Source organism: Mycothermus thermophilus (genome assembly GCF_041956435.1).
Source record: "Mycothermus thermophilus strain CBS 625.91 unplaced genomic scaffold VTJ04scaffold_4, whole genome shotgun sequence".
NCBI classification, from domain to species: domain Eukaryota; kingdom Fungi; phylum Ascomycota; class Sordariomycetes; order Sordariales; family Chaetomiaceae; genus Mycothermus; species Mycothermus thermophilus.
In genome coordinates this window covers 2,161,608-2,187,805 of record NW_027191430.1, presented here as the reverse complement: position 1 = coordinate 2,187,805, position 26,198 = coordinate 2,161,608, and the positions used below count along the sequence as shown (strand labels likewise).

At 56.9% G+C, this 26,198-nt stretch overlaps 9 protein-coding genes across 9 annotated transcripts; 6 read left to right on the top strand and 3 right to left on the bottom strand.

Annotated features, from left to right (window-relative positions):
- Positions 1-146: 146 nt before the first annotated feature.
- VTJ04DRAFT_6544 (uncharacterized protein) lies at positions 147-1,343 on the top strand (the record flags this gene model as incomplete). Its single annotated transcript, XM_069364775.1, has 2 exons — positions 147-183; positions 280-1,343. The coding sequence occupies 2 exons, from the start codon at positions 147-149 to the stop codon at positions 1,341-1,343; spliced, it is 1,101 nt and encodes a 366-aa protein (XP_069218568.1).
- A 268-nt stretch (positions 1,344-1,611) lies between these two features.
- On the bottom strand, positions 1,612-1,943 carry VTJ04DRAFT_6543 (uncharacterized protein; the record flags this gene model as incomplete). Its single annotated transcript, XM_069364774.1, has 2 exons — positions 1,612-1,776; positions 1,848-1,943. 2 exons carry the CDS (start codon positions 1,941-1,943, stop codon positions 1,612-1,614), a joined length of 261 nt encoding a protein of 86 aa, XP_069218567.1.
- An 861-nt stretch (positions 1,944-2,804) lies between these two features.
- VTJ04DRAFT_6542 (uncharacterized protein) lies at positions 2,805-3,902 on the top strand (the record flags this gene model as incomplete). Its single annotated transcript, XM_069364773.1, has 1 exon — positions 2,805-3,902. One exon carries the CDS (start codon positions 2,805-2,807, stop codon positions 3,900-3,902), a length of 1,098 nt encoding a protein of 365 aa, XP_069218566.1.
- A 1,019-nt stretch (positions 3,903-4,921) lies between these two features.
- Positions 4,922-7,696, bottom strand: VTJ04DRAFT_6541 (uncharacterized protein; the record flags this gene model as incomplete). Its single annotated transcript, XM_069364772.1, has 3 exons — positions 4,922-6,267; positions 6,366-6,466; positions 6,525-7,696. The coding sequence occupies 3 exons, from the start codon at positions 7,694-7,696 to the stop codon at positions 4,922-4,924; spliced, it is 2,619 nt and encodes an 872-aa protein (XP_069218565.1).
- A 4,200-nt stretch (positions 7,697-11,896) lies between these two features.
- Positions 11,897-12,571, top strand: VTJ04DRAFT_6540 (uncharacterized protein; the record flags this gene model as incomplete). Its single annotated transcript, XM_069364771.1, has 1 exon — positions 11,897-12,571. One exon carries the CDS (start codon positions 11,897-11,899, stop codon positions 12,569-12,571), a length of 675 nt encoding a protein of 224 aa, XP_069218564.1.
- A 2,835-nt stretch (positions 12,572-15,406) lies between these two features.
- On the top strand, positions 15,407-17,884 carry VTJ04DRAFT_6539 (uncharacterized protein; the record flags this gene model as incomplete). Its single annotated transcript, XM_069364769.1, has 4 exons — positions 15,407-15,808; positions 15,884-15,897; positions 15,993-16,290; positions 16,370-17,884. 4 exons carry the CDS (start codon positions 15,407-15,409, stop codon positions 17,882-17,884), a joined length of 2,229 nt encoding a protein of 742 aa, XP_069218563.1.
- Positions 17,885-19,977: 2,093 nt separating this feature from the next.
- Positions 19,978-21,802, top strand: VTJ04DRAFT_6538 (uncharacterized protein; the record flags this gene model as incomplete). Its single annotated transcript, XM_069364768.1, has 4 exons — positions 19,978-20,037; positions 20,148-20,250; positions 20,504-21,603; positions 21,665-21,802. 4 exons carry the CDS (start codon positions 19,978-19,980, stop codon positions 21,800-21,802), a joined length of 1,401 nt encoding a protein of 466 aa, XP_069218562.1.
- Positions 21,803-21,838: 36 nt separating this feature from the next.
- VTJ04DRAFT_6537 (uncharacterized protein) lies at positions 21,839-22,196 on the bottom strand (the record flags this gene model as incomplete). Its single annotated transcript, XM_069364767.1, has 2 exons — positions 21,839-21,919; positions 21,987-22,196. The coding sequence occupies 2 exons, from the start codon at positions 22,194-22,196 to the stop codon at positions 21,839-21,841; spliced, it is 291 nt and encodes a 96-aa protein (XP_069218561.1).
- Positions 22,197-22,749: 553 nt separating this feature from the next.
- On the top strand, positions 22,750-25,921 carry VTJ04DRAFT_6536 (uncharacterized protein; the record flags this gene model as incomplete). Its single annotated transcript, XM_069364766.1, has 3 exons — positions 22,750-23,094; positions 23,190-23,797; positions 23,854-25,921. The coding sequence occupies 3 exons, from the start codon at positions 22,750-22,752 to the stop codon at positions 25,919-25,921; spliced, it is 3,021 nt and encodes a 1,006-aa protein (XP_069218560.1).
- Positions 25,922-26,198: the final 277 nt, after the last annotated feature.

Here is a 26,198-nt window from a genome sequence, read left to right as displayed (position 1 = left end):
AACGGGACCCCGCGGCTGCAACTTCATGACAGCTTTTGACAGTTTCTGAATCTCCGCAAAATAACTTCAATTGCTCCTCAACCTCACGGGTCTATCCATCTGTCAACACACCAGAAAGGTCACACTCATACACACTCTCGCACACCATGGCTGCAGCCCGGCAGGTCAACATCGCCATCATTGGTATGTATTATCATTATTAGTCACTCTTCCCTCCCCTGTTGTTGTGTCACCATCCCAACTCACTAACACCCTCTCTCCCCTTCCCTTCCAACCCAGGCGTCGGCGGCGTGGGTAAATGCTTCCTCTCCCAGCTCGAATCCCTGACCCAGCGCCGGCCCTCTCCCAAGCTGGTCCTCACCTACATCAGCACGAGCAAAAAAGCTCTCTACAACACCAACTACGCCGCCGTCCCGCTGTCGGGCGTGGCCTCGGCGCTGGCCAGCTCCGAGCAATCCCCGCTCCCCTTACCCAAGCTGGTCGACTGGCTGAGCGCGAGCGGCGCCAAGACGGTCCTGGTGGACAACACGTCGTCGCAGGACGTGGCCGACGCCTACCCGCTCTTCCTGGACCGCGGCATCAGCATCGTGACGCCCAACAAGAAGGCCTTTAGCAGCTCCTACAAGCTGTGGCAGGACATTTTCGCCGCCGCGGAGCGTTCCGGCGCCAAGGTGTACCACGAGTCGTCGGTGGGCGCGGGCCTACCCGTCATTTCGACGCTCAAGGACCTGGTGGAGACGGGCGATGAGGTGACCAAGATTGAGGGCGTCTTCAGCGGGACGCTGTCGTTCCTGTTCAACTCGTTCGCGCCGGTCTCGGGGACCGGGGGCGGCAAGTGGTCGGCCGAGGTCCGCCGGGCCAAGGAGCTGGGCTACACGGAGCCCGATCCGCGGGATGACCTCAACGGGCTGGACGTGGCCCGCAAGCTGACCATCCTCGCCCGGCTGGCGGGATTGCCGGTGGAGTCGCCGACGTCGTTCCCCGTGCAGAGCCTGATCCCCAAGGAGCTGGAGGCGGTGGCGAGCGGGGATGAGTTTTTGGACAAGCTCCCGACCTTTGACGGGCAGATGGAGGAGATCAAGGCTGAGGCGGAGAAGGAGGGCAAGGTGGTGCGGTTCGTGGGCAGCATTGACGTGGCCACCAAGCAAGTCAAGGTCGGGCTGGAGAAGTTTGACAAGTCGCACCCCATCGCGGCGCTCAAGGGCAGCGATAACATTATTAGCTTCTACACTAAACGGTATGGAAGCAACCCGCTAATCGTACAGGGCGCTGGCGCCGGCGGCGAGGTGACGGCCATGGGCGTGACCAGCGACCTTCTCAAGGTGCTGTCTCAGATTGCCTAAAGCGGCCGCCATACCGAGCTGCGTCGAGTCGAGCCAAGCCGAGTTCTGCCCTGTCCTGTCCTTCTTTCTCCTGCAGCTCTTCATGGTAGTCAACAATGCCGGACTCGATTGTGACATCTGATTCTCCATCTTCACATACGTGTGCCGCTTTCTTTGTGTCCCTGCCATGACAGTGCCCTGATCTGCCACCAAACTGAGGCCATTAATGTTTAGCCTCCCTGGCCGCCACTGGCTTTTGGCGTCCACCGAGGAGGCCGAGAAGCACCCTCTAGGTGGTCTCGTGAGTCCGTCCTGGTTGGTGCGATTCGGCGGCAGAGACGATTTGTGCGTATCGGCGACGAAACTCGAGGCGCAAGATCCTCCATAGCCAGAGGCCCACGTCGTAGAAAAACATGAGAACGATGGGAATGATGGGAGCCAGGGCGAGGGTTATCTGGCCGAAGAAAGTTAGAAACAATTGGGGATAAGGGGGGTGTGTGTCCCAACAGGAGGCGGGCGACTCACAAAGAAGCTCGAGATCAAGCGGAGGATGTAGTGAGACTCGTCCGGGAAGAGCCAGTTGTACCAGCTGTCAAACGTGGAGGGCGAGTCGGTAGCCATGGCTGTCTGGCTGGCTGACGAATATGTTGGATAGCTCGGCAAAGAATCAGGTTGTCGTGATAACGCGGCAGGGGCACAAAGGCAGGAGTTGGAGCTTGGGAGCGGAAGCGGGCTTCGGCTCTCTGGTCTAAGCAGCAAGCCTTATCCTCGGTGGGAAAACAAAGTGAAAATGGGGATGGAGCGAGCAATGTCGTCGAAAGGCCGCTCAACTGGCTTTGGGCACAGGACGGCGGTGCATGATCTCGGTGCGAGGGAGGAAAGCTGCCATCATTCAACAGCGACGAAGGCTGTGTTGTTGCTGACTCCCGTGGAGTAGAGATGCTGTTGCTGTTGCTGTCGCTGTTGCTGTGATAATGATGGCGTGCTAGAGTGATGTGCGCGCGAGGAGGAACGGATCGGGTGTGATAAGCCGGTGCAGCTACCTATACATCCGAGAAACCCGGGAGAAGGAAAAGAGATAGGAAGAAAGGATGGATGCTGTGTGTCCAAGGAGTCGACCGCGATCTGTCCAGACCCCGAGTGGATCGATTGACGTGCTGCCTCTTGCCCTTGCTGGCCGGCGGCATCCGGGTCCTTGGCGCCAAGACCTACAACGGGAGTGCAGGGGCCCCTGGCAATTGCGTTTCTGCTGCGTCAGTCTGCCCCACATTTGGAGCTGTGGCCAGAAGGGTTCCTGCCGATGCTGCAGCTTTCACAACACCACACCTCCATCATCAAGTCACAACTTTTGCCAACTCTGATCCTGAGCATCTAACCACACAACAAGTGCCGATGGAACGGTTATAGCACAACCATCTCGAATCTATACAGAGTATAGTCAGGCCTTTCAACCACGTCAACACTCTCCCAACCGCATCAACAATGCCTCAAGACCCCCATCTCTACGGGCAACCCCGGCCCAAGAGGCAGAAAAAGGAGATCGCCATCTCGGGATCTCTCGCCTTTGCCTCCCAGCTCAGCTCTCTCCTTTCCGAGTCATCAAACACATCCGCGACCACACCATCACCATCTTCATCAACAGCCGCCACCACCGGCAGGACGCGCCCGTCAAAACTCAAAACCGACGACCTCTCCAATACCAAAGTCCGGCGCACCAAATCCTCTTCCTCCGCGACTCCCGAACCCGGGCAAGAAAAGCCCGGCAAACTCAACCTGAAATCCCCTCTCGGCACAGAAGAATCCAAAGCCGAGCAGGAATTCATCCGCCGGAAACTGGAATCCAAAGCCCGCCTCTACGCCGCCATGCAGCGCGGCGACTACATTGGGCGCGAGTTCGGCCTGGTCGACTTTGACCGGAAATGGGCCGAATCGCAAGAGCGAAAAAGGAAAAACCAAGACGATGACGATGATGCCGACTCCTCCTCTTCCTCCTCTTCCGACCTCGACGAACTCGACGACCAAGACACCACCCTACACGAATACACCGACGAGTTCGGCCGCGTGCGCCACCTGACGCGGGCACAAATCCTGCGCCTCGAGCGCCGCGCCGCCTCGGCCGCCGAGCTCGAGCGCATGTCGGCCCGCCCCAAAGCCCCCGACGAGGTCATCCGCGGCGACGCCATCCAGACCGCGGCCTTTGCTGGGTCCGAGACCATGGAGGAGCTCGCGCGCAAGCGCGACCGCTCGCCGACCCCGCCCGACCCGGAACACTACCGCGCCGACCGCGAGATCCGGACCAAAGGCGTGGGGTTCTACAAGTTTAGTGTCGAGGAGGAAAAGAGGATGGAGGAGATGCGCGCGCTGGAGGAGGAGCGCCGGAGGACGGAGGAGGTGAGGAGGGAAAGGGGAGAGGCTGCCAAGAGGAGGAAGGAGGAGATTGAGAGGAGGAGGAAGGAGATTTTGGAGAGGAGGACGAAAAAGATGGCGGATAGTTTCTTGGAGGGGTTGGGGAGGGATTTGGTTGGTGGTGGTGGTAGTGGGGAGAAGGAAAAGAAGGAGGTAGGCAAGGCAGATGGGTAAAAAGAACCTGCTTGCTGCTTAATAATAATTGAACCTGAAATCTTGTGCCCCTTCTCTCTCTCTCTATCACGCAATCATCTACTATGCTTCCCTTTGACGTGATGTGTTCAATCCCCATACCAGCATCACTTGCCCCTAAGCCATCCCGGATCCTCACTTCCATCGGACAAAGACACGCTCAGCTGTTCATCACCCATAGCGCAAACAAAGTCATGGAACACCGACTCAAGCATTGACACACAAACTTGCTGATCTCGAAGGCATCTAGCTAAGTACCTACATAAGGGACCTAAGCAGGCACTTGCTCACACGGAACAAACTCTCAGACACAAGCACTCAAGCAAACCCGACCTCGCCGGGGGAATATCACCACCACCACCCGCTACTTATCTCCGAACTTCGTTCGCATATTTCCTTCTTCTTCCTCCACATTCTTTCAGACAATTTCTCAAGACATGAGAACCACCCTCCCTTGATCTGGTATCTCCTCCCAAGCAATCTTCTCCTTCCTTCCTTCCTGAGGACAAAACAATTTCAATGTCAAGAATGAAAAGAAACAGAACGCGCACAACGCCTCCCAGTAACTGACCTGAATGTAACGACAGGAAGAAAAGCAGCGCAATGGATGACAATGATATCTCATCACCCTCCCAAAATACCTACCTACCTAACTACCTACCTAGGTACCTTACCCGCCACGTTTTGATATGATTGATGCCCTTGAACAAACCGAACCAAAACAATACCCCAACCATATATCCTTCAATCCAAGAAATGAGGAAAGCGAATGACTGAAAAAATGAAGGGAAAAGAAACATGCAAATACATTCCCAAACAAATTGAAACCACAAGGAGCCAAAAACAAACTCACACGCCGTCCAGAACCCAAACACACAAGATAGATAAATAGGACCACACGCAAACCATCGCCGGGGCAGACCAAAGATGCCAGGTCTCGTCCATCCCAACATGGCATCCCATCCTCCAATAGGTATCATTCATCATCATCCTCATGATCATCAAGTCAAAAACCATAGACAAGCGCAGCTCCCTATCCCTCCAAATTCCATCTCCCCACCTCCACCTCCACCACCACCGCCTCCTCCTCCTCCTCCTCCTCCTCCTCCTCCTCCTCCTCCTCCTCCTCCTCCAGCCGGAGGCGTCTCACCGGCCGGGTGCCTCGCCTGCAAAACCACATCCCTAACGTGCCTCCTCCTCGCCCTCCTCTCCTTCTTTTGATCATCCCCTTCGTTGCTCGGTCCCGAATTACTCCTCCCCGAGTTGTCCCCGCCACCAAGACTCCCCCAAGGGTTCTCACCATTATTATTCCCGCTCCCGCCCATCGGGCCCATGTACCACTCCGTCTCCTCAATCTCCACCACCACCGGCTTTCCGTCCTCGCGCAGCAGCACTTTTGCCGGCTCACCCGCCCCGCGGACCTCGACCTGCGTGCACTGCGCTTTGGGCATGTTGCGGTTCCAGAGGCGGTATTCCGAGAGTTTGACGACGCGCGGGTACATGGGCGGGGGTGAGGAGGTATGGGGATTCGCGGCGGAGGAGGATGAAGGGGTGGAAGTGGAAGGTTCGGTGTTGTCGGTCGTAGTGGTGGGCTCCTCGATGGTGGTGGTGGTGGTGACGGTGGTGACGGGCGGGGTGTTCGTCGGGAGGAATGGGGCCGGGGAACGGGCGCGCCAGCGGGGGCGGAATCGGCGGCGTTGGTTGTCGTCGAAGTCGATATCGCCGGTCTTGGGCTCATCGGGATCAGCGGACGTTGGGTTCGAGGCGGGCTCAGAGTCGTCGTTGGAAGTGGTGGTTGGTAGGGGGCTCGGCGGCGGTGTGATGGGGGAAGATGGTGTTGAGGTAGAAGCTGTTGATGAGACGAGAGACGAAGATGATTTGCTCGACCAGTTGTTGGAAAAGCTCGAGTTTTGCTGAGCGTAAATGAAAACATCAATCGGGGTGTTGGGCCAGGTACAGATCCAGACTTTCTCCCCAGGCTGCGCCGGTTCCTTACGCTTGAGCAAGCTCGAAACTGGAACAGCTCTGCGGGTACGGTTGTTTGCAGGGTCGAGGACTGGCCCTGGGACGATTACTGTCTTGGTGTAGCGTGCTACGTTGTACCAGGCCGGCCCGCGAGTGGGCTCGAATGTGTCAGTCACCAGCTTCAACGAGATGGGTTCCTCGATGGTTGGTGGCTGTTCTCCGTAATGATAAACGTTGGCCGATACGGTGTTTTGCCGGCTTGAATTCAAAGTTGCTGAGTAACCATTGCCGTCTTTCATGATTGTCAAATGCCATTCTTCGGGGTAGATAGAGCAGGTCCAGGCCTGAGAGAGACTCGTATCCTTGATACATGTGTTGGGCGCTGAAGGAAGTCAGTAGATCAAGGTCAAACTGGAAGTATTGAAGCCATGCGCGCATCCAACTCGAGGGGGAGAAAGCAGAAGAGCAGGTCACACGTACCGATGTTCGGAATCACAGGTAGTGAAAAGGTGCCCGTCGCCAGTGGCTGGAGATCGGGTGGTGGCGTCTCAATGGGCTTCACCCACTCCCAAGTACCAGTCCTAACAACCACTGTCAGCAAATACAAAACATACCTCCCCTCAAGGGTCAGTAACTCACCAAAGCGGTGGGTCTTTTCGAGTTGGCGCTTGTTGCCGGTTAGGGGTGGTCCCAATGACAGCTCCCAAAACAATAGCCATCACCACCAACACGAAGGCAACCAGGCAGAGAGCCCAATAAGGGACGATCCCGCATACCCTCTGTTTCAACCATGGTTGCGGTTTCTGTTCCGGTTCCTTCTTCTCTGCAACTTGCTCTTCCTTGGGTCGGATCGCTCGCTGGCTGTCATCGGAGGTGAAGCTACTTGCCGAGTTGGGTGACTGCGGGGTATCTAACTCTTCTGTTGATTCAAACTCGGGGTTTCTCGTAGCGAGCCCGATCCCGCCAGCACCTGGAATGTTGGAGACGGTGGAAGGTTGGGCTGTCGGGTTGGCGGCTGCGGGGGCTGGCGCCGCGACAAGACTCGCTGCTGGAATCACAGTCGGTGTGGGTTCCGGAGGGACAGGAGGCTTGCCACCATAGGCTTCTTCCGGATACCGCGTGTAGGGGGGTAGTTGTTCCGTGTGACCGTCAGGGCCGACGATACCCATTTCCTCACCATCTGGTCCGATCCGCCGCTGGTACTGAACGGGGAGAGGGCGAAAGCCGATGGGGATGTCCTCCGGCTGGGATATAGTTGCCTCGATGCCATCGCTTTGCGGATACAAGCCGTATGGATGGGTCGGCCTGCTAGGCCCTTGATAAGGCGTCTCTGTTGCCGGCACTGCCGATGATGTTGTCGTACTTAATGTCTCACTAGCCCCCACGTCCTGCCTGAATAACTCGTAGGGATGAGTCGGCCCAGTTGGCCCTTGGTAGGAACCGGTATCAAGAGGGACAACGCCCGTCGAGGTGCTTGAATCAGTTTGTTGTTGAGTCATGTCGTTGGACTGGTGGGTAGGCGTTGAGGTATCTGGAGGTATTGGTGGTTTGGATATGCTGGAAGGTTCATCCTGCCGTTCAGGAGCTGAGGGCGAGGGTGAGGTCTCGTCAGAGGGCCGTGGTTCATTTGTGTTTGATGTCGGAACCGCCGCTGAAGGTTCAGATGCGTTCACCGTCTGTGGTGGTCTGAACCCGTCAACTACCACACCCGCCAACGCTAATTCATGATCCTCCTCCCCATCGTAGACGGCCGACGCCCTCACGGACCGCCTCCGATCCAACTCGTTGCTCTTGCTGGCCTCGGAATCCATGGCGCGGAGTTGCGCGCTCGTCGATTCGGCCTCGCTAACTAAGTCTTCCTAAGAACTTGCCGACGGGATGCCCCCCGCTCATCGATGGCACGCGGATCTTCCGCGGGGGATCATGAACAGTCTCGGTATCCTGAGTCACTGATTGATGTCCCAAGGAGAAGGTTATGTCGATGAGATGTTCGAACACTGCAGCCCAACCTAGTCGTCTTGTTGGGTTCCTCGTGGAGACTTGTCGTCAGGACGAGATACACTAGTGTTGGTGCTAGGCAAAGTGGTCAGAAGATGACCGGGGGTTTGTCCGTAGCAAGACACTAGCTAGATCGTTACTGAGCAGGCGAGCGACCCGAGTCGAGATGGGTGGGAAACGGGTGGGAGGGAGAGGGGTGGATCACGGCAGTAGACCTGCAATTCCGCCCCCGGATTTCCAATGCTGCTGCTAGTTGCCGTCGCTGAGGGCGGGAGGCCGGGCTGAGGCTGGATGGATGTATGTCCACCTACTAGTCGGTCTTGGGGCGGGTTGGGACAAATAAAGCCAGATGAAAATTATTGCAATCACACGGGTTGCGGCCGTGTGCTGCCGGTCCAAGACACTCCCCTCCGCCCTCCTCGACGCTCACAGACCTTCAAGGACAGTCCCTGGCCATCCAGGGACAGGATCTAAACGGTTTCGGACTTGATTTGGGGTTTCGGCGGTGCCATCCCATTCGTGGGCCTCCTGATGCGACCCTACTGTTGTACATGCACCGATGCTCCGGGGGGTGGTCCGTAACGGGACGGGACACATCTCAAGTCCCGAACCTCCACCTAATGCTAGTTTTGGCTCCTCTCCCGATCTAGCAGCCATGCTCATGGAGATCTACACCTGATCTGTCGAATCTCTTCGAAAAGTTTGATTTGTTTGACACTTAGATGCCATCTCTGCTCGCCGAAGTCTGACTCAGGAAGTGGTCCTTGTTGCTTCATGCCAGAGAGCTTTCATGCGACCGCATGGACGAGACGGATGAAGGTTGGATGGCTTCATCTGGGTGGTTGGCTAGCAAGCGTCCGTGAGGAAGGAAGTCGGGGAATTACCGCCGTTGTCTTGATTAACCGAAGGTCTAGGCGCAACATTGGTGCATGTGGTGCTTCGGAGCGCCCAGAAAACTCAAACGGCCAGAGAGGTAATCTGGGGGTGGCAACCGTTGCAATCTAGCATGCAGCCGACCAATTCAGGCTATGACGGCGGGAATATCAGTGGGCGGCCGGGGGTTCACCTGAGCTGCCCCATGTGTAGAACAAATATGTAGATGCCGAAGCTTGGAAGGTCGTCTCGGTCGGAGGAGAGAAACACTCCTTACCAGCCTATTCGGGGCTCCCGAGCATGTAGGAAATCGCGCTGATCTCGACATGATCAAGCAGCGATAACAAACCAGAGCGAGCGAGGAGCCGTGGGGCCCAGAGGACTGCGTGTCGTTACGAAGTTGTTGATCGCAGTCATTGCAACATGAGTAGAAGGCCATGCGATACCATGACATCCATCCTTAGGTGCCCTTGGGCTGATCGGTTTCCAGGTTGGACGACGGAAGTGCTGTTGAGAGAGGGAGAGAATTGCATTACAGTTGGGTGGCGGTCTGAATTGAAGACGACCTATGGAAGGAAACAAAGTTTATTAAAATCCATGGCAGAAAAGCGTCCGGCGCTTGCGAGATGTAGTTCCGAGATGAAAAGTGTGGGGAAAATCTGACGGCATGCCGACAAGCCCAGTAGCAGCGCTGGCATTGTAATACAGGTTCAATTCCTCGCTCGAATAGGAGGCCAGATGGGGGTTTGGGGATTGATGGCGATTGATGGCGCTGCGCAACAATGTGACGCGGCGTTGTGGAAGAGCACCAAGAACTTTGACATGTGTGCTTGGGGTGGAGGACGGAGGTAGTTCCGTCTTTCCACGCTGGGGAGGGATTTCCAGGTTTGCGATATGGGGAGAACCCCATCAACGCTTTCCATGTTACCTTACCTACCTTACGTAGGTACTCCGAACCAAATTCCCAAATTTTGGCAGGAGCAAGACTGTCGAGTGCCGTTGACAGTTACCTCAAAGATCCATCCTCGATGGTGCCTTCCACCATTCCAGGTTTTAATTCAAATCTTGATCAAGTGAATCTGCATAGGATCGAGGGGTTGTTGCGGCAGGAACTGGTCTGCCTGATTACGTAATCCCGCCGGATACATAATTTGGCCCAACGGGCATTTTATCCTCTGGGAAACAACCTGGAACTTGGAACAGTCTTTATTATCGGCTCTTCACTTAATGAACTTCGCACATACAACTAACTTTTGTCATGCGTCTTGATTGCACAGCCTGGAAGGTCCCCGGGTCATTACAAATTTATCGACGTTTCGAAGCTTCAAGGAGCCAGAACATGGACACCAACGCCAATCATACAGTCTGTGTAAGGTATTCAGCATCTGCCAGGCTCGAGTCTAGCTCTTCGCTTTCAACGTCGCCAGATAATAGGTTCCCTTGCCGATTTCCTTCCCGACAACACACACCTTTCTTAGAAAGTGATTTAAATGCACTTGATTGAGGCCCACATCCTGCGGTTTCATGGCTCTTGGTCTTCTGGACCGTCAACTGTCCGGCCAGCCCTCGGGTCCTTTGGTCCTTCTTTTCTTAAACGCTCCTGGACGTGCTTCTGGTCGCACAACATCACCTCAACCAAGGTAGCCGATATCCCCCGAGACTTGGGCTTGCCATCCACGGGGCGGCCTCCTCCCAAGAACCAGCCAGGCCGCAATTACGACTCTCGAAACTGTTGGAAACACCTCACAAGGCCCCGGGTCTGATATATACCCGACTATTCGGGTTCATTTCTGCAGCCTCATTTTCCAAACCTTACGATGCACACAAGTCGGCGGGATGATTCATGAAGCCCTATGCGGCTCTTCCAGGTTTTGAAGCCAGACGACTGGGAGACCCAAACTGCGCTCCGGCCCACCCTGCCCCGCTCCAACCAAGCAGCATCCATCATGTCTCGGTCAGTCAGCCTCTAAAACCCCGCCGTGTACGCCTCCGCACCTCTGGTGAGAAACAATTGTGCAATTTCATGGACGACACCGGGCTGGTCGAAGAAATCTTATTTGATGCCATGGATCAGGCAGTCCCAAGTATGAGGTCAGACTGACCAGACATGTATGCACACGTCTTGCCCTCTTCGGTCTGTACCCGGCGCCTCCCGCAGCCCAGCCAGCTTCGGTATGTACATACATACATGATTGCTTGCTTCCACTTCCACACTAGGTCGGGCTCGGACCTATCGACGATGTGTGTACCTATGTACTGTGCAAGTAGGCGCTCGATACCCTATTCTCGAAGCCGGGAGTACCTGATACCGAGGCGGCTACCCGCAGTCTGACCGCCAACCTCTATACTGTCTAGTCATGTCGCACATGAGCGCTCGACCTGTCGCGACCCTCCATTACCCATAGGCAGGGCTCGTGGCTGACTGGTCCTCGGCGTGATCGATGTGCAGGGTGAGGGGTCCATCGTCCCAAGTGTACCAATTGATCCGTTGCCCAGTTCCTATGGCCAACGCCTCCCGCATGCCTCCGCGTCCAGTTGCCCGGTCTATACGCAGTCCTGGATGCCTCTGTGAGGCTCCAGGTCGATGTGGCCCATCGCGCCGGATTACGTCGCTGCTCGCTGGATCTTTCGATTGGTGTCGCATCCTCTTGGCCTCTGTGCCTCCATCCCCAGAGCCAGAAATCCCAGAGTCTTGCATCGTCTGGTCCCCCTCCATGTGGTGTGTGAACCTCCATGGAACCCTGTCTCTGCAGACGCGCCAGCCCAGCTGTGCCCGGCATACGCAGCAGCACGGCGACTCAGCCGTAGCCTTTCCAGTATGGGCGAGGAACACAGAGCCGCTTACCCCTCGATCCCTTGTATTTGAGGGAGAGCGTTGCCCGGGGGTGGCATGAGGCGTCCCCTACCTCTTTTGCTCAACACCCTCTGATCATTGCCCGGAGAGTCACATGTGTTTTGGTCGACTACGCCCAGCTTGATACTATCCAACGTAAAATTGGCTTCAAGCGCTGATCATAATCCTCCCTTGAGTCGACCGGTGTGTGAGCAACACTCGGTCTGAGAGGTTGCCTGGTCGGTCAAGCCCGGCATCGTCACACCTTCTTCCTGATCAATCGCCACAACCCCCACCATCTCTCACCATGCCGGTCCTCGAGTACGAAGAGCGCCGTATACCCAACTGCTTCTCAGCCAAGTTCATGGTCTGGGCCGCGGGGCGCAACCCGACCCAGGTCAAGGCCATACGGCGCTACTACAACCCGGACGACGACCGATCGAGCAGCAGCTCCGGCGGCTCCAACTGGTCGCGCTACACGGCCAGCATCGGCAACGTCTACCTGGTCGAGGACACCGATCCGTGCTGGCAGCTCCGCGAAAAATCAGGCCGCCGCAGCAGCAAACGCCGGGACTCATACACCTCGACTAGGAGACGCTCCGTCTCCACAACCCGGCAGACCGTCAACGGCTGGGCGCGCCGCAACGCCGTTGAGGAGGAGGACGACGATGATGATTACAGCAGCAGCGAAGAGTCAGTCCAGCAGCCGATGCCGCGTCCGCAGCCGCGGAACGTCTTCCCACCGGGTCACCCCACGATGCGCCCCGGAGGTCCTGCTCCACCTCCGCCTCCTCCTGCGCCCGGTCAACGCCCGCCGCCTGGCGCTTTCCAGCCCGTCTATGGCGGCATGCCGCCGCCGCCGCCGGGGCAGCAGATTCCGAGGCCCATGCCGCAAGGGAGGCCGCGGGGCTCGCCGATGAATCCGCCTCCTCCGCCTCCTATGGGGGTGAGGGGTCCGCCGGGCCCGCCGCCTGGTCGTTAGGTATACGGGTGTAGTGTTGTTTAAGAGGGGGTGGGATTGTATTGTTACGGTTTCGGAGTTGGTGTTTCTCTCTCTTTTTTGGGAAGATTTTCTTTTCTTACTCGTACAGCCTCTGGTTTCACAGGACGGAGGATCTGTCAGGTGTGACACAGCGACAAGATCGATTCGCTCCGGAGGCGGTTTTATGACGATTAGGACGATGGCGCTCGGACATTGATAACTGGTCTAACAGGACAGGATGGGTTTCTGGGTTGGGATAAATACCACTGACGACACACAACATTGTTTCTTTTCTAGGATCGGGCATTTCTTTTCTCAAATATCCATCGTTACATCATGGTCATGAACGAATAAGATGTGACACTCACATGAGACGCAAAATGAGACACGAGCATTTATGTCTAACACTCCTGTTCCTTATCACCGATGGAGTTGACAAGTTCGGCTCGACAGAGATGTAGGACCTTGACCGGCATGAAGAGAGGCTTTCACATGCCGTCCAGACATCGTATCTACCTGACTCCGTATCACGCCTATCGTCTATGTACCTCATGGTAGGCGACGCCGCCACCTACCCATCTTGGAATATACTTCGCCGCAATTCCCAACCGACATTCATCCTCAGTCCACATCAACACGGTCTCTGACGCCCGGCTGGTTCGTGGTGGTGTAAGTGACCCTAACCCTGATCATCACACCATCGACGACCCCGCTGTTGTTTCTGGGAACCTGGAACGAGATGGTGATTGGAGAGAGGTGGAGGGGATGGTGGTGGACTGCCTGCCGAGTCGTTTCCACACCGACCAGTCACGTCTCGATTCACTTGACGTCCGTCACATCACGGATGGCAATGGGCCGTCACATATCACGGCGCTTCAGATGTTGGTGTCCTGGTGCCTTTGTAACGAGGACCGATCAAACTTGCCTCCCACCTGGGCGATGGAAATCGCCTGTTTGCTTCTCCCTCTATGGCCTGCATGGGTGTAGATGCGGGGTAGTATGGTAGATGCATGTACGCATACATACGGTATATCGGTGGGGGGACCGAAGGCTATCAACGGCTTGCAGACGGTGTCGAGGCAGCCTGAATGAACCTAGAGAGTTTGTTGCGTTAGGCAGCTCATCTGTAGGTTCCAGGTTACTCGGCTCAGGAGACGTGCCTTGTGAACCGTCTGTATGCAGAGTCAATTTTGCGCTGGCTGTGTACGGTGATGGGTGGATTATCGAGTCTCCGTCGGGGTTTTTGCTGTTCTGAGACGTTGCGCTTCTATTGGAGCAGAACTCAGGTACCGGGTAGGTGCCCTGGTGTCGGGAAATTGTTAGCCAGACCGCTGACCAGCGGTAACCACTAACCCCCTCTCCGAGAATCCTGGAACGGCCGACCGAGACTGCCGGCCTCGCCGGGCGCGGACGCGGTCCGGCTCAGGGACGGCAAAGAGCCGGGGGGTTAGGGTTATGTGTGAGATTTGGCGGCCCCGGCCGGCCGTCCGAGGTGGCTGTGCCACAGGCAGAATTGCGGGCTGCGAGGATGAATGGGGGGAAAGGAGTCAAGCCACAGGCAATTCGATCGGGGACGGCCGAAGGATTGACTCTGTGCATTGACTGCTCCAACTAACCTGCCGCCGGCATAGACATCTCGCTGGCGTGTGGTTTGAGTTGGCATGGTTTTTAGGTCACCCGAATAGAGTCGCTGAGCTATCAGGTGCTGGCGATCCTGTTCTCCCTGGACAATTTCGAAGGAGAATCAACAAGCTAGGTTTCGCTCGCCGACATTAGTCATCTCACTCCGTACGAAGCGAAAGTTGGTTTACCGTAGCTTTCTCGGCGAGGAATCAGCTCATGGCGAAAGAGAGAGAGTCCTCAAAGCCTGTGGCTTGAGGACCACCTAGTTCTTTACCCCAGACTCCACAGTACCCGGGATTTCTGGGGTGCTGACTGAAGCTTATGCAGATCGTTTCCAAGTTAACTAGCGGCGGCTGCCGGCCGCTGTGCTCCGTATGTAGTCAGCATGCATGCCACTGGCACAGTCCCTGGACAGGGCTGAGCATACACTAGGTAGGTAGCGTAGGCGGATGGGGACTTCAACAACGTCCTGTCCTCAAGTGGCGCAACCCGCCGGCCTCATTCTTACTTGCAGGGCGCTCGTTGGGCCTGCCCCACACGCCACCACGCTCCCGCGAAAGCGATCTCTGACTGGTCAGAGAGCCGAGGACGTCGAACGCCTGCTAGGCACCGCGGCCACCTATCCCATAGTCCTGGGGAACGGGGGGTTACACAAGCCTTGGGACAGTGCTGGACCCGCCATGCATCGTTGCCATCGCTGTTTGTGATGCGGCCGGGCAAGGCATCATTCGAGTCAGCAGAACTGGATGCCTCAGAGTCGAACCACCATGTGCTGTATGAGATAGAGGTCCTCAATGGATCTTGGAGAGAGGATTGCTGCCTCAGTTCGAGTCATAAAAGACTAGGCATGGCCGCCCATCCTATCAGGCAAGGAATAGAGGACATCATCCAACGCAACAAGCATCGTATCGCATCCGGTATCGACCTATCCACTTGCAGGGAACCAGACGCACTGTCAGACGAACCTTGACAAAGGTGTGGCCTAGGGACTAGCAATTATTTGTCCCTCCTTCAGGCTCACCATCTCGTATAAATACTGTTGTCTCCCAGCCCAACCTTGACCAACCTTCTCTGATCTTACACCCACTTTTTTTTACCACCGCCAAGCTGTATTCCCAACACTACCACCCCGTCAACAACCTCTTCTTCTTCTCCCGAATCCGCCCGCGAACACACTACACCATCACCGGCCTCCTGGGAGTGCTCGCGAGCATGGACACCGTCGGCCCGTCCCCGGTTTGCGGGGAGCCCCTGATCGGGGCAGCGGCGGCCGAAACCATACCACCAACGATGCCCGGGGGTCCGGGCAGCGCTCCCCAGCTCCAGCTGCTCGACTACTTCTTCCCGGGCTTCTCGGTCCTGTCAGCCGCCGTGAACAAGTACCTCCACATCGACCTGAACCTGTACATCCCGCTGGTGCTGCTGTGTGGCGGCCTGACCTTCGTCTGGCGCTACTTCACCGAGTACCTCTGGGGCTTGATCAGCGACCATCTTATGAGCGTGGTCGACGTGCGCCCGGACGACGAGTGCTACAACTTTCTCATGTCGTGGGTCGCGAACCAGCGCTTCGCGAAGACGGCGAGGCGGTTCGTGGTGAATACCAATCTGAATAGCGTATGTTGGACTCCAAGATCTCACACCGCCGGTGCCTTTTTTTGAGAATGACGTGGCTGACACCTTGATGAACAGCGAGTGTGGTACCTGTGCGTTACAATCCCCTTTTCTCGTGTGCTCTGAAGCACAAGTTACGCAATGAGCACAAATGACGAATAAGACGGTCATGCTGACCAAGTCACAGGTGGAGGTACTGGGACGAGGACGAGGACGAGAGCGAAAACGAGGAGCTGAACGCCGACGGGTCCCGGAAGAAGAAGGCCCTGGCGTACACGCCCACCTTTGGCAGCCACTGGTTCATCTACAAGGGCCGAATCCTCATCTTCCGCCGCTCCCAGCCCCGCGAGCAGTCCCCTTGGCTCATGGCCAGCGAGCGCGAGGAGATCTCTATCTCGTGCTTCGGCCGGGACCCGACCATCCTGAAGGAGCTTCTGCACGAGGCCCGGGATGAGTTTATGAAGCGTGACGAGGCCAAGACACTGGTATGCTACTACTCTGGCCAACGCTGACTGAAAAGTCGAAAGGACGAAACAGGGCATGGCTAACCACCTTGCTCTCCAGATCTACCGCGGCACCACTAAGAGCGGCAGCAGCGAGCCGCAATGGCAGCGCTGCATGGCGCGCACGTCGCGGCCCTTCTCGACCGTCATTCTCAACGAGAAGGTCAAGAAGGAGCTGATCGACGACGTGTCCGACTACCTCAACCCGGCCACGCGGCGGTGGTACGCCAACCGCGGCATCCCCTACCGGCGCGGCTACCTGCTCTACGGGCCACCCGGCACGGGCAAGTCGTCGCTCAGCCTCGCTCTGGCCGGCTTTTTCAAGATGCGCATCTACATCGTCAGCCTCAGCTCCGTGACGGCGAACGAGGAGAACCTGGCTACCCTCTTCGCCGAGCTGCCGCGCCGCTGCGTCGTCCTGCTCGAGGATATCGACACCGCCGGTCTGACGCACACGCGCGAGGATGACAGCGCCGCGGCCGCTGAGGGGACCACGGCTACCGACGCCGACTCCGATTCAAGCACAGCGAAGACCCCTCCCGGCGGCCCGCGCCCGCTGATGCCCACTCAGCAGCAGCAGCAGCAAACCGGCCGGTTGTCGCTGTCCGGGCTGCTCAACATCCTGGACGGCGTCGCGTCGCAGGAGGGTCGGGTGCTGATCATGACGACCAACCACCTGGAGAAGCTGGACAAGGCGCTCATCCGCCCGGGACGCGTGGACATGATCGTCAAGTTCGGCCTCGCCGACCGCGGCATGACGGCGCAGATCTTCAAGTCCCTGTACGCGCCCATTGAAGGCGACGAGGAGGAGCCCGTCACCAAGAAGTCCGGTCCGTCGCCAAACTCGCGCGCCCTGTGGGAGCTGGAAAGCCGTCTCAAGCCCGTCGTCTTGCGCCTCACTCCCGAGGAGGAGCGCAAGAAGGCTGAGGCGGAAGCCGAGGCCGCGCGCAAGCGGGAGGAGACGATCGCGCGCGTGGAGAAGCTGGCGGAGGAGTTCGCGGCCAAGATCCCCGAGCACGAGTTCTCGCCGGCCGAGATCCAGGGGTTCTTGCTCAAGAACAAGCGGGCGCCGGAGAAGGCGGTGGAGGGGGCCGAGAAGTGGGTGGTGGAACGGCGCAAGGAGAAGAAGGAGAAGGAGATCAAGGAGGCGGAGGAGCGGAGGAAGAAGGCGGAACAGGAGGCCAAGGAGAAGGAGGAGCAGGAGAAGAAAGAGAAGGAGGAGAAGGAAAAGGAAGAAAAGGAGAAGGAGAAGAAGAAGAAGGGCAAGCGGAAGAGCAAGTCTCCGAAGAAGGGCGCGAAGAAGGATGTTGAGAGCAGCGAGGATGAGAAGTCCGACTCATCATCATCGTCGTCATCCGGGCCGCCAACCGATGCGGACAGCGAGTCGTCGGAGTCGGAGGCCGAGGAGAAGAAGAGGAGGAAGAAGGCCTCCAGCAAGAAGAGCAAGAGCAAGCCCAGCGAGCCCGAGGCCAAGACGGCGCCGGTCGAGGTTGATACCGACAAGGCCAAGGAGACCAAGGTCGACAAGCCGCAACAGACGCCCAGCGCCGACTCAGGCTATGGCACACCATCATGATGGTTTGGCTCTTGATGATAACGCGGCGGGGTTCATCGGTTTGACATGTCTCTGCTCAGCCCTTTTCATTTCTCGGTACCTATGTACGTTATCTCTCTTGACGATGCTCGAATAGCAGTCATTGGACGAGGGCGATCTGTTGAGAGGTTGGTTTGTGCAGCTCGTCACCCCTTGGATCGGTCCGGGGAGTGGTATTAGATCTACTGCGTAGATGATAGACTGGGCGAAATCGAACACAACGGAAGAACCATCATCCCCAACAAAAGTTTGCAGCTCGGTTCAATTGCGCGGGAGATGTCGGTGAAGCATTCAGGGATGCTCGTGATACCGAAATTAAACCAGAATTCTGCCATCACATCAGTCCTGAGATGCTCGGCGTTATTGACTTGGAGGTTTGGTGATAGTATTTACTCCGTAGGTTCAGCCTGGACTCCTGGCGGAGTAAGGTAACTTTACGCTTCTGACATTGTCTCAAAGGTTTAGGATAATTCTTTTCCGGTGCTGAGCCGCAAGAAAAATGAGCATGTTCCACAACAGCAAGAGGTAAAACGCTGACTCGAGCATCACAAGAAAATCACAGGTCGTGATTCGGGAGCCGCTGACCAAGCGGGTGAGGCAGAGCCACAACCGGCAGGAATGGACATCTGATGAAGAAAACTCCGGGCCGGTCGGCGGGGGCTCCGGGTCGCTTCCTGCAAGGGCCGGAACGGGGTGACGGCCAATCAGATACGTCAGCCACCTGAAATCGGTGGGGGCAGCCGGTTTCCTAACCTGGAACTTGGACTTCTCGACTTTCTCAACCCGCAGATTCCAACTTTCGAGCAGCTCGACGCCACCGATTACGGATGCGTTTCCCATCCCCAAAGACCAACTTGTTGAGCCTTGTTGATGCATCAACCTGAGCCAGCCAAACTTCCAGTCGGTGATTGACATCGATAGTTCCATCTTGGGTTTGCCATTTGGGCACCGTGCGGATCCGCAGGTTCCATCTGAACTCCAGCGGACTGGTTCAGCCTCTACTGTGACGCAGGTGACTGGACCACCAAACCGCAGCTTTGCTTGACTGATCAGGTACCCGCTTGCTGTTCGCCTCAATCGTCCGCCACACAACATTCGCCAGCAAGGCCTCAGACCACCAAAGGGAATTCACCTACCAGTGGCCATTTTACTAAGTAGGGGAACTTCTGCTTGATCAATCTGGCCATAAAATCACCGCCCGAGAGACTAGATTCTTGGGAGCCATTGCTCAGATTCGAGGTGCGTGTGGGGACCCCTGAAAGTCCACTCGAGGCAAGAGACGTGGGCGTGTCGAGAACAGCAAGAACAGCGGGCAGCTTCCCGCGTGCCTGACATCTCGCCTCCGACTTTGTCCACATTTTATTCCCCGTCTGCCGTTTGGTCTTGGGCAGCCCACGTACCATGCCTTGTTGATCTAGCCGGACGCTGACCGCACCGCGCCGCTGCTAAGTATTATCTCGTCTGTACGTCAAGTATTGTTCTCCGAGGCGTGTGGCTCCATGCAAAATCCACCCCTATAAGAGCCTCCCGTGTCCCTTTACCGTCTGGCCCAAGGCCAGCTTCTCTTTCTTCCCTCCTCTACACATAACTAACGGTCCCGTTCGGTGAACAAAGGCGACCTAAAGCCCACATATTGTCTGTAATAATCAGTCCGCGGACAACAACTTGCCGACCTTCCAGACGTCTTGTCCCCCAGCTTCAGGTATGTCTGGAGTTGATTGCAGACCCCTCTGCTTTCTGCTACCATTGCTGCCATTGCTGCCACCTCAGCCTCCCTCAGCACGACGCCAACAATTACCTTCCACATGGATCGTCTGTTGAGGAAAACTGGGGCCGGCCGCTGTCGAACCCACATGCCGTTCGAAAACAGCGGTGTGAATGGCCAAAACAAACACATGGATAAACATGGATTGGGCCACTTGCGCTAACATTATCTACCCCTCCAAAAAGGCCCAGCATCCTCGCGCCCTCCTTTTCTTCCCGGACCGTTTCCTCTTCCCAACGACCACCGCCCGACTTCCCAATTCCTCTACTCAAACTTTCTGCCGTCTAGAATCACCAATTCGTCATTCAGAATGGCCGCCCGCCCGCAAAACATTGGCATCAAGGCCATCGAGATCTACTTCCCCAGCCAGGTGCGTTTCCTCCTGTCCGGAGCACGTGCTCGCCGACGTGCGACCGCTCCTGCCATTCGACACCGCCAGGTTGGGCTGTTTTTTTTCTAACAGGTCCTGCGTCTTGCTAGTATGTCGAGCAAAGCGAGCTCGAGAAGTTCGATGGCGTCAGCACGGGCAAATACACGATCGGCCTCGGCCAGACAAAGATGAGCTTCTGCGATGACCGTGAAGGTCAGTTGTGAAACCAGCATTTCGCTGTCATTTTGGTACCTTTCCGGGGGAGTGTTGGCTGCGCAATTGGATTGGGAGGCGTGAACCAGTCGGCCGCGCCCGCACTCCCCTCCCATCCACCGAAGCCGACCTTCCCCGGTCCCTGGCAGTCCAGCCCGCCCGCTTGCCCGCCAGGAGGGCGGGGTCTCATCGCAGCCAGTCGCAATGCTCAGGGGCTGACATGGGTGCGGATTTACCCCGCCATCGCTTACAGACATCTACTCGATGAGCTTGACGGTGCTTTCTCGCTTGATTAAGAACTACAATATTGATGTCAACAAGATCGGCCGCCTCGAGGTCGGCACCGAGACCATCCTCGACAAGTCCAAGTCGGTCAAGTCGGTGTTGATGCAGCTTTTTGGCGACAACACCAGCGTTGAGGGCGTCGATACTGTGAATGCGTGCTACGGCGGCACCAATGCCGTTTTCAACACCATCAACTGGATTGAGTCTTCGGCCTGGGACGGTCGCGATGGTATCGTTGTTGCTGGTGACATTGCCCTCTACGCCAAGGGCAATGCCCGCCCCACCGGTGGCGCTGGCGTCGTTGCCCTCCTGATCGGCCCCGATGCGCCTCTCGTTTTCGAGCCCGGCCTCCGCGGCAGCTACATGCAACACGCCTACGACTTCTACAAGCCCGACCTGGCTAGCGAGTACCCCTACGTCGACGGCCACTACTCGCTGAACTGCTACACCAAGGCCCTGGATGCCTCGTACCGCGCCTACTGCAAGCGCGAGGCGCAACTCGCGAACGCCACCAACGGCACCAACGGCACCAACGGCCACGCCAACGGCAATGGCGTTGATTCCACCCTCCCCAAGACCTCTCTCGACCGCTTCGACTACATGGCCTTCCACGCCCCGACCTGCAAGCTGGTGACCAAGTCGTACGCGCGCCTGCTCTACCACGACTACCTCGCCGACCCGGAGAACCCGGCCTTCGCCGAGGTTCCCGCCGACATCCGCGACATGGACTATGAGAAGTCCCTGACGGACAAGGTTGTCGAGAAGACCTTCATGACTCTCACCAAGAAGCGCTTCCAGGAGCGCGTCAACCCCAGCCTCCAGGTCGCCACCAACGTTGGCAACATGTACTGCGCCAGCGTCTGGGGTGGTCTGGCCAGCCTGCTCGCCTACGTCGACCCCGCGACCCTCGAGGGCAAGAGGATAGCCATGTTCAGCTACGGCTCCGGCCTGGCGGCTAGCTTCTTCTCGCTCCGCGTCAAGGGCAGCACCGAGCCGATTGCCAAGATCCTGGATATCCCCAACAGGCTTGCCGCGAGGAGGCAGGTGCCGCCGGAGACGTACGATTCGGTAAGTAGTGAAGAACAAAGTTTCTTTATTAAATGGAGCAGCCGCTAACTTTGCCCGACAGATGTGCGAACTCCGCAAGAAGGCCCACCTGCAGAAGAACTACACACCCGAGGGTGACGTCTCGACCATCGCCAAGGACGTGTACTACCTCGTCAAGGTCGACGACATGTTCCGCCGCGAGTACGCCATCAAGGAGTAGGGTCCCGCGGTGGAGATGTCGGTCGATGTGGCTTGATTAGAGGGGAGGGGGAAGAAGGGATTTCCCCCTAATAATAATACCACGTGAATAGAGTTCGGATGTGTATGCATGTGTTTTCTGACCCCCTTCTCTTTTTCTGCTGTGAAATTTGGGTTTCCCCTTGGGTTGAACTACCTTATCTTACCTGACCACCTGCCTTTTTACCTCCTTGGTTTCGGCGCAACGGGCATACACGGGGTTGGTGGGAAGATGGGGGGTAGGGAAAGGGTTTTCGTCCCAGAGCAATGGTGGTTGAGGTGTTTCTGCCTGGCAGCGAGGGATTTGGAAGGGGGTTGTGTGGTTGTTGTTGTTGTGGTGATGGCAAGACGAAGGAGACGAGGAGGTGGGACGACATTGATATCCGTGTTCCTAATATGTCTGGACTCTTGTGGCAGTTAGTTCGAAAGAGCTTTATCTGACCTGAGAAACTTATCTCAGGAAGCAAACTTCTGCCTAGGAAAAGCGTTGGAGATGTCTTTGATGGCTGCCTGTCTTTGTGTCTCTGGTTGGTGGAGTACTGTATCTGCACGGCGAGTGTGCCTCGCGTGGGCACGTGGCTTCGTGTGCCTGTATGCAGGAACGCGCCAAGAAATGTCTCGTCCCATCTGACCAAGACGCGATGGAGGTCACTCATTCCCTTCCATGCCCTTTGTTCAAGAGAAGCCATTGACAGCCTGGAGTACGGGGAGTGAGATTGGATGAACGTAGTCGTCTCGGGCCAACGTGCCACGGCATGGCTGCCTTTCTGCTGCCTCTCTTTGTTTTCACATTTAACCCACTCCAACCTACCTGTTTTATTCCGTGCGACTTACAAGTCGTTAACCGCAAGCAGCATCGTTGAAATGGTCATGCATTCATAACACCTGAAAAAAATCAACAAAAACTAATTTCGATTCACTCGGGAAACCATGCCCTTCCCCTTCACATATGTCTGCGACCTGTTAGAACGACTCGACAAAAACCTCACCTCCCGCACCGGGTTCAAAACACCGGGGACCATCATCAGCGACTGGTTCCGGGCTCACCAAGCCACCTTTGCCCGGAATGACAACCTCAGCGGGCCCTTGCTTTCGACGCTGCTCCCCGAGAAGCGCACCGACAGGGTCTACAATCTCAAGGAAAAGCGCCTGCAGACAATCATTGGCCGCGCCCTGGGTTTGGGGAGATCGCGGCTGGCGGAGCTGTCGAGATGGATGAATCCGGAGGCGGGGGTGGATTTGGCGGGGTGTGTGGAGATGATTTTGAAGGAGACGGTGGGTTGCTTTTTTTTCTGGACCGACTCCCACCCAGGTTGTGTGGTGGTTGAAAAGGTGGATGGATCGTGGCTGACTGAGTGATGGGGTATTAGCCGAATCCTGTGACTGCTGATGACAACCCGGTGACGGTGGAAGAAATTGACGAGCTTCTCCATGCTATCGCCGCGACGTGTCGGTTCAGTTCCCCTGCGGTTCGCAGGTCGGCTGCGGCAGCGTCGCGGAAGGACGATGCTAAGCATGAGTTCTCCCTGGGGGACTTGTACCGGCGGCTGTCGGCGCGAGATGCCAAATGGCTCACGCGGCTGATCCTCAAGAACTATGAACCAGTCTTGCTCAACATCCATAGCGTCTGTGCGAGCTACCACCCTTTGCTCCCGGTGATTTTGAAAGTCCAAGACGACTTGGCGGTTGCGGGGCAGATTCTTGACAAGATCCGGAGAGACGAGACCGTGACCGGGCAAACTGATCTTGCGCAGTATCTGAAGCCGACGTTGGGGGTCAAGGTTGGGCGGCAGATGTGGTTCAAGGCGCGCAGTATCAAGCACTGCTTGTCGATGCTCCAGGGGCGCGTCAGCTGCGAGGAGAAGTTGGATGGGGAGTATTGCCAGGTTCATATCGATCTCAGCAAGGGCTATGACTGCATTCAGATATTCTCCAAGAGCGGGAAGGACAGTACTAAGGATCGCATCGCTTTGCATGGGTAAGGCACATACATTTGGGCTGAAAGAGGACGAAGAGGATGCTGACAAGAGATAGCTCGATTCGAAAGTCGCTGCGGCTGGGGCAACCCTCATGTCCGGTCAAAAAGAACTGCATCCTGGAGGGAGAGCTTGTGGTTTGGAGTGATAAGGAATCCAAAGTACTTGACTTTCACAAGATCAGGAAGCATGTTTCGCGGTCGGGCAGCTTTCTCGGGACAGACCGCGACTCCCAACCTCATCCCTGGGAACACCTCATGATCGTCTACTACGACGTGCTCATGGTGGACGACGAGTCGCTGCTAGCTGTCAAGCACTCGGAGCGGTTTCAACGCTTGAAGGGGCTCATCACGCTTGTCCCCGGCAGGTCGGCTGTGGTACAGCGTGAGATCATCGATTGCAGCAGGCGATCCGCCACCTCGGATCTGAGGCGAGCGTTTGCCAAGTGCATCACCGCTTGCAAGGAAGGCCTGGTGCTCAAGCCTGACGAGGAGTATTTTGATTTCGGCACCTCGCAACGTCCGTACTGCGGCTATGTTGTGAAGCTGAAGAAGGAATACATAGGATGCTTCGGCGAGATTGGCGACTTTGCGGTGGTGGGTGCGCGTTACGATGCCACGAAGGCACGGACGTACAACATCCCCGGCCTGAAATGGACGCATTTTTATGTGGCCTGTTTGGAAAACAAGGAGGAGGTGCTGCGGTTCGGCAAACAGCCGCGGTTTGTGGTGACGAACGTGGTGGAACTGAATTCCACGCAGCTCCAGGCTTTCAAGACCGCGGTCAACCCGGAAACTGTGCGGCCGGAGGACAACTCGGCGTTCACTCTGCGGATCGAGCCGGGGGTTGACGCCGGCAAGCGCCCCTCGGTTCTTTTTCCTTCGCCCCCGGTCTTCGACATCCGGTGTTTCTCTTTCGACAAAGAAGGCAACACGGGGTTTTGGGGCCCTCGATTCCCGAGCGTCGCCAAAATCCACTGCGACAGAACTTACCACGACGTTATCTCGTTCACAGAACTGCAAGAGATGGCGGCCAAAGAAAAGGAAGCTCCCCTGCCTGACGACAGCCAGGAGCTTCTTGGATGGATCGCCAGGTTGGAGAGTCTCGAACCCAGCAGCCAGTTGACTGTGTCGACCACTGCGACCGAGATGACGCCGTCGCCGCAGCGCACGCTGTCGCAGATCGTGCGGTCCGAGAATCGAAAGCGGCCGCTTGAGGAGTCGCCGTCCAAGGCTAATATCCAAGAGAGGGCGAAACTTCGAAAGTGCTCTGACGACTTGCTTCGCGAGTGCACTCCCACGCCTGAGGCTCGTGGGCCTGGGTCTTTCAGGGAGTCGACGGAGAATTGCGATACTCCTCTTCAGGTCAGCAATAGCATCAGCCGCAGCGATACTCATCTCCGTGGCGGCACATCGGCTTCAACGGCCCACGCCGGCTCTCAGAGAAAAGTTTCGACTACTCTCCCCACGCGCCTTTCATCCTCCTTCCACGAAGTTTCATCGCGCACAACCCCGGCACCGGCCATCCCTACGCGCCCCAGCACTGCTTCCGCCAGGATCGACACCACGACGGGCCTTTATCCTACCAACCCAACCGCCCCGTCTACATCCTCATCCGACCAAGCACACCCCGCCGCGAACCAATGCGTCTGGTTCTCCACCGCGTGCCGTCTCGCCCGCTACTCCATCCTCCTCTCGCCCTGCATCGCCAACTACCCTTACGTCACGGAGGATTTGCTCAGTGCACACGGCGTGACGCGCTTCTTTCGCGATCCGAACGACTGGGCTTCCGACCCCACGGCGCAGAATAACAAGATAAAACTCATCCTCGTCGACGCAAGGCGCAGGCAGGCTACGGTGGACTTTTTGCGGACTGTTGAAGCTGCAGCAGCAGCGGCGGCGGCGGCGGCGCAGAATCAACTGCAGGAGCAGCAACAGCAGCAGCAGACGAATAATGGCAGTGGTAACGGACCGAGACGTGTACCGGTCTATGACTGGCACGTTTTGCAGGAGTTAAAGTCCGCTGAGGAGAAGCACAGCAAGGACGGAGGGGAGTATGATGTGGCCATGTTTGATCCGAATCGGCCGCAGAGTGTGTGGAGGAAGTATTTGGTGGGGTTGGTTTGACTTCCTTGCGGTAGGTAGGCAGGGGGTGTATATGCATTATCCTTCCTCTCCTTGAGAGAAGCGCGGGTGGGATTGGAGTGCAGGTTGATACCATATTACCCCCTCCCCTCCCCCTGGATAGGTACGGTGCTGTGAAGTACTGCACAAAGCGAAGGCATGCCGGTGGGTGTAGACGAGTTCTGTTATGACGGAGATACCTCAGGTACATATGCAACTCCCCCGGTCCGCGGAGGATTGAGGTGGAGGAGGCACCGGAAGAGGGCGGCAAGAGCCGGCT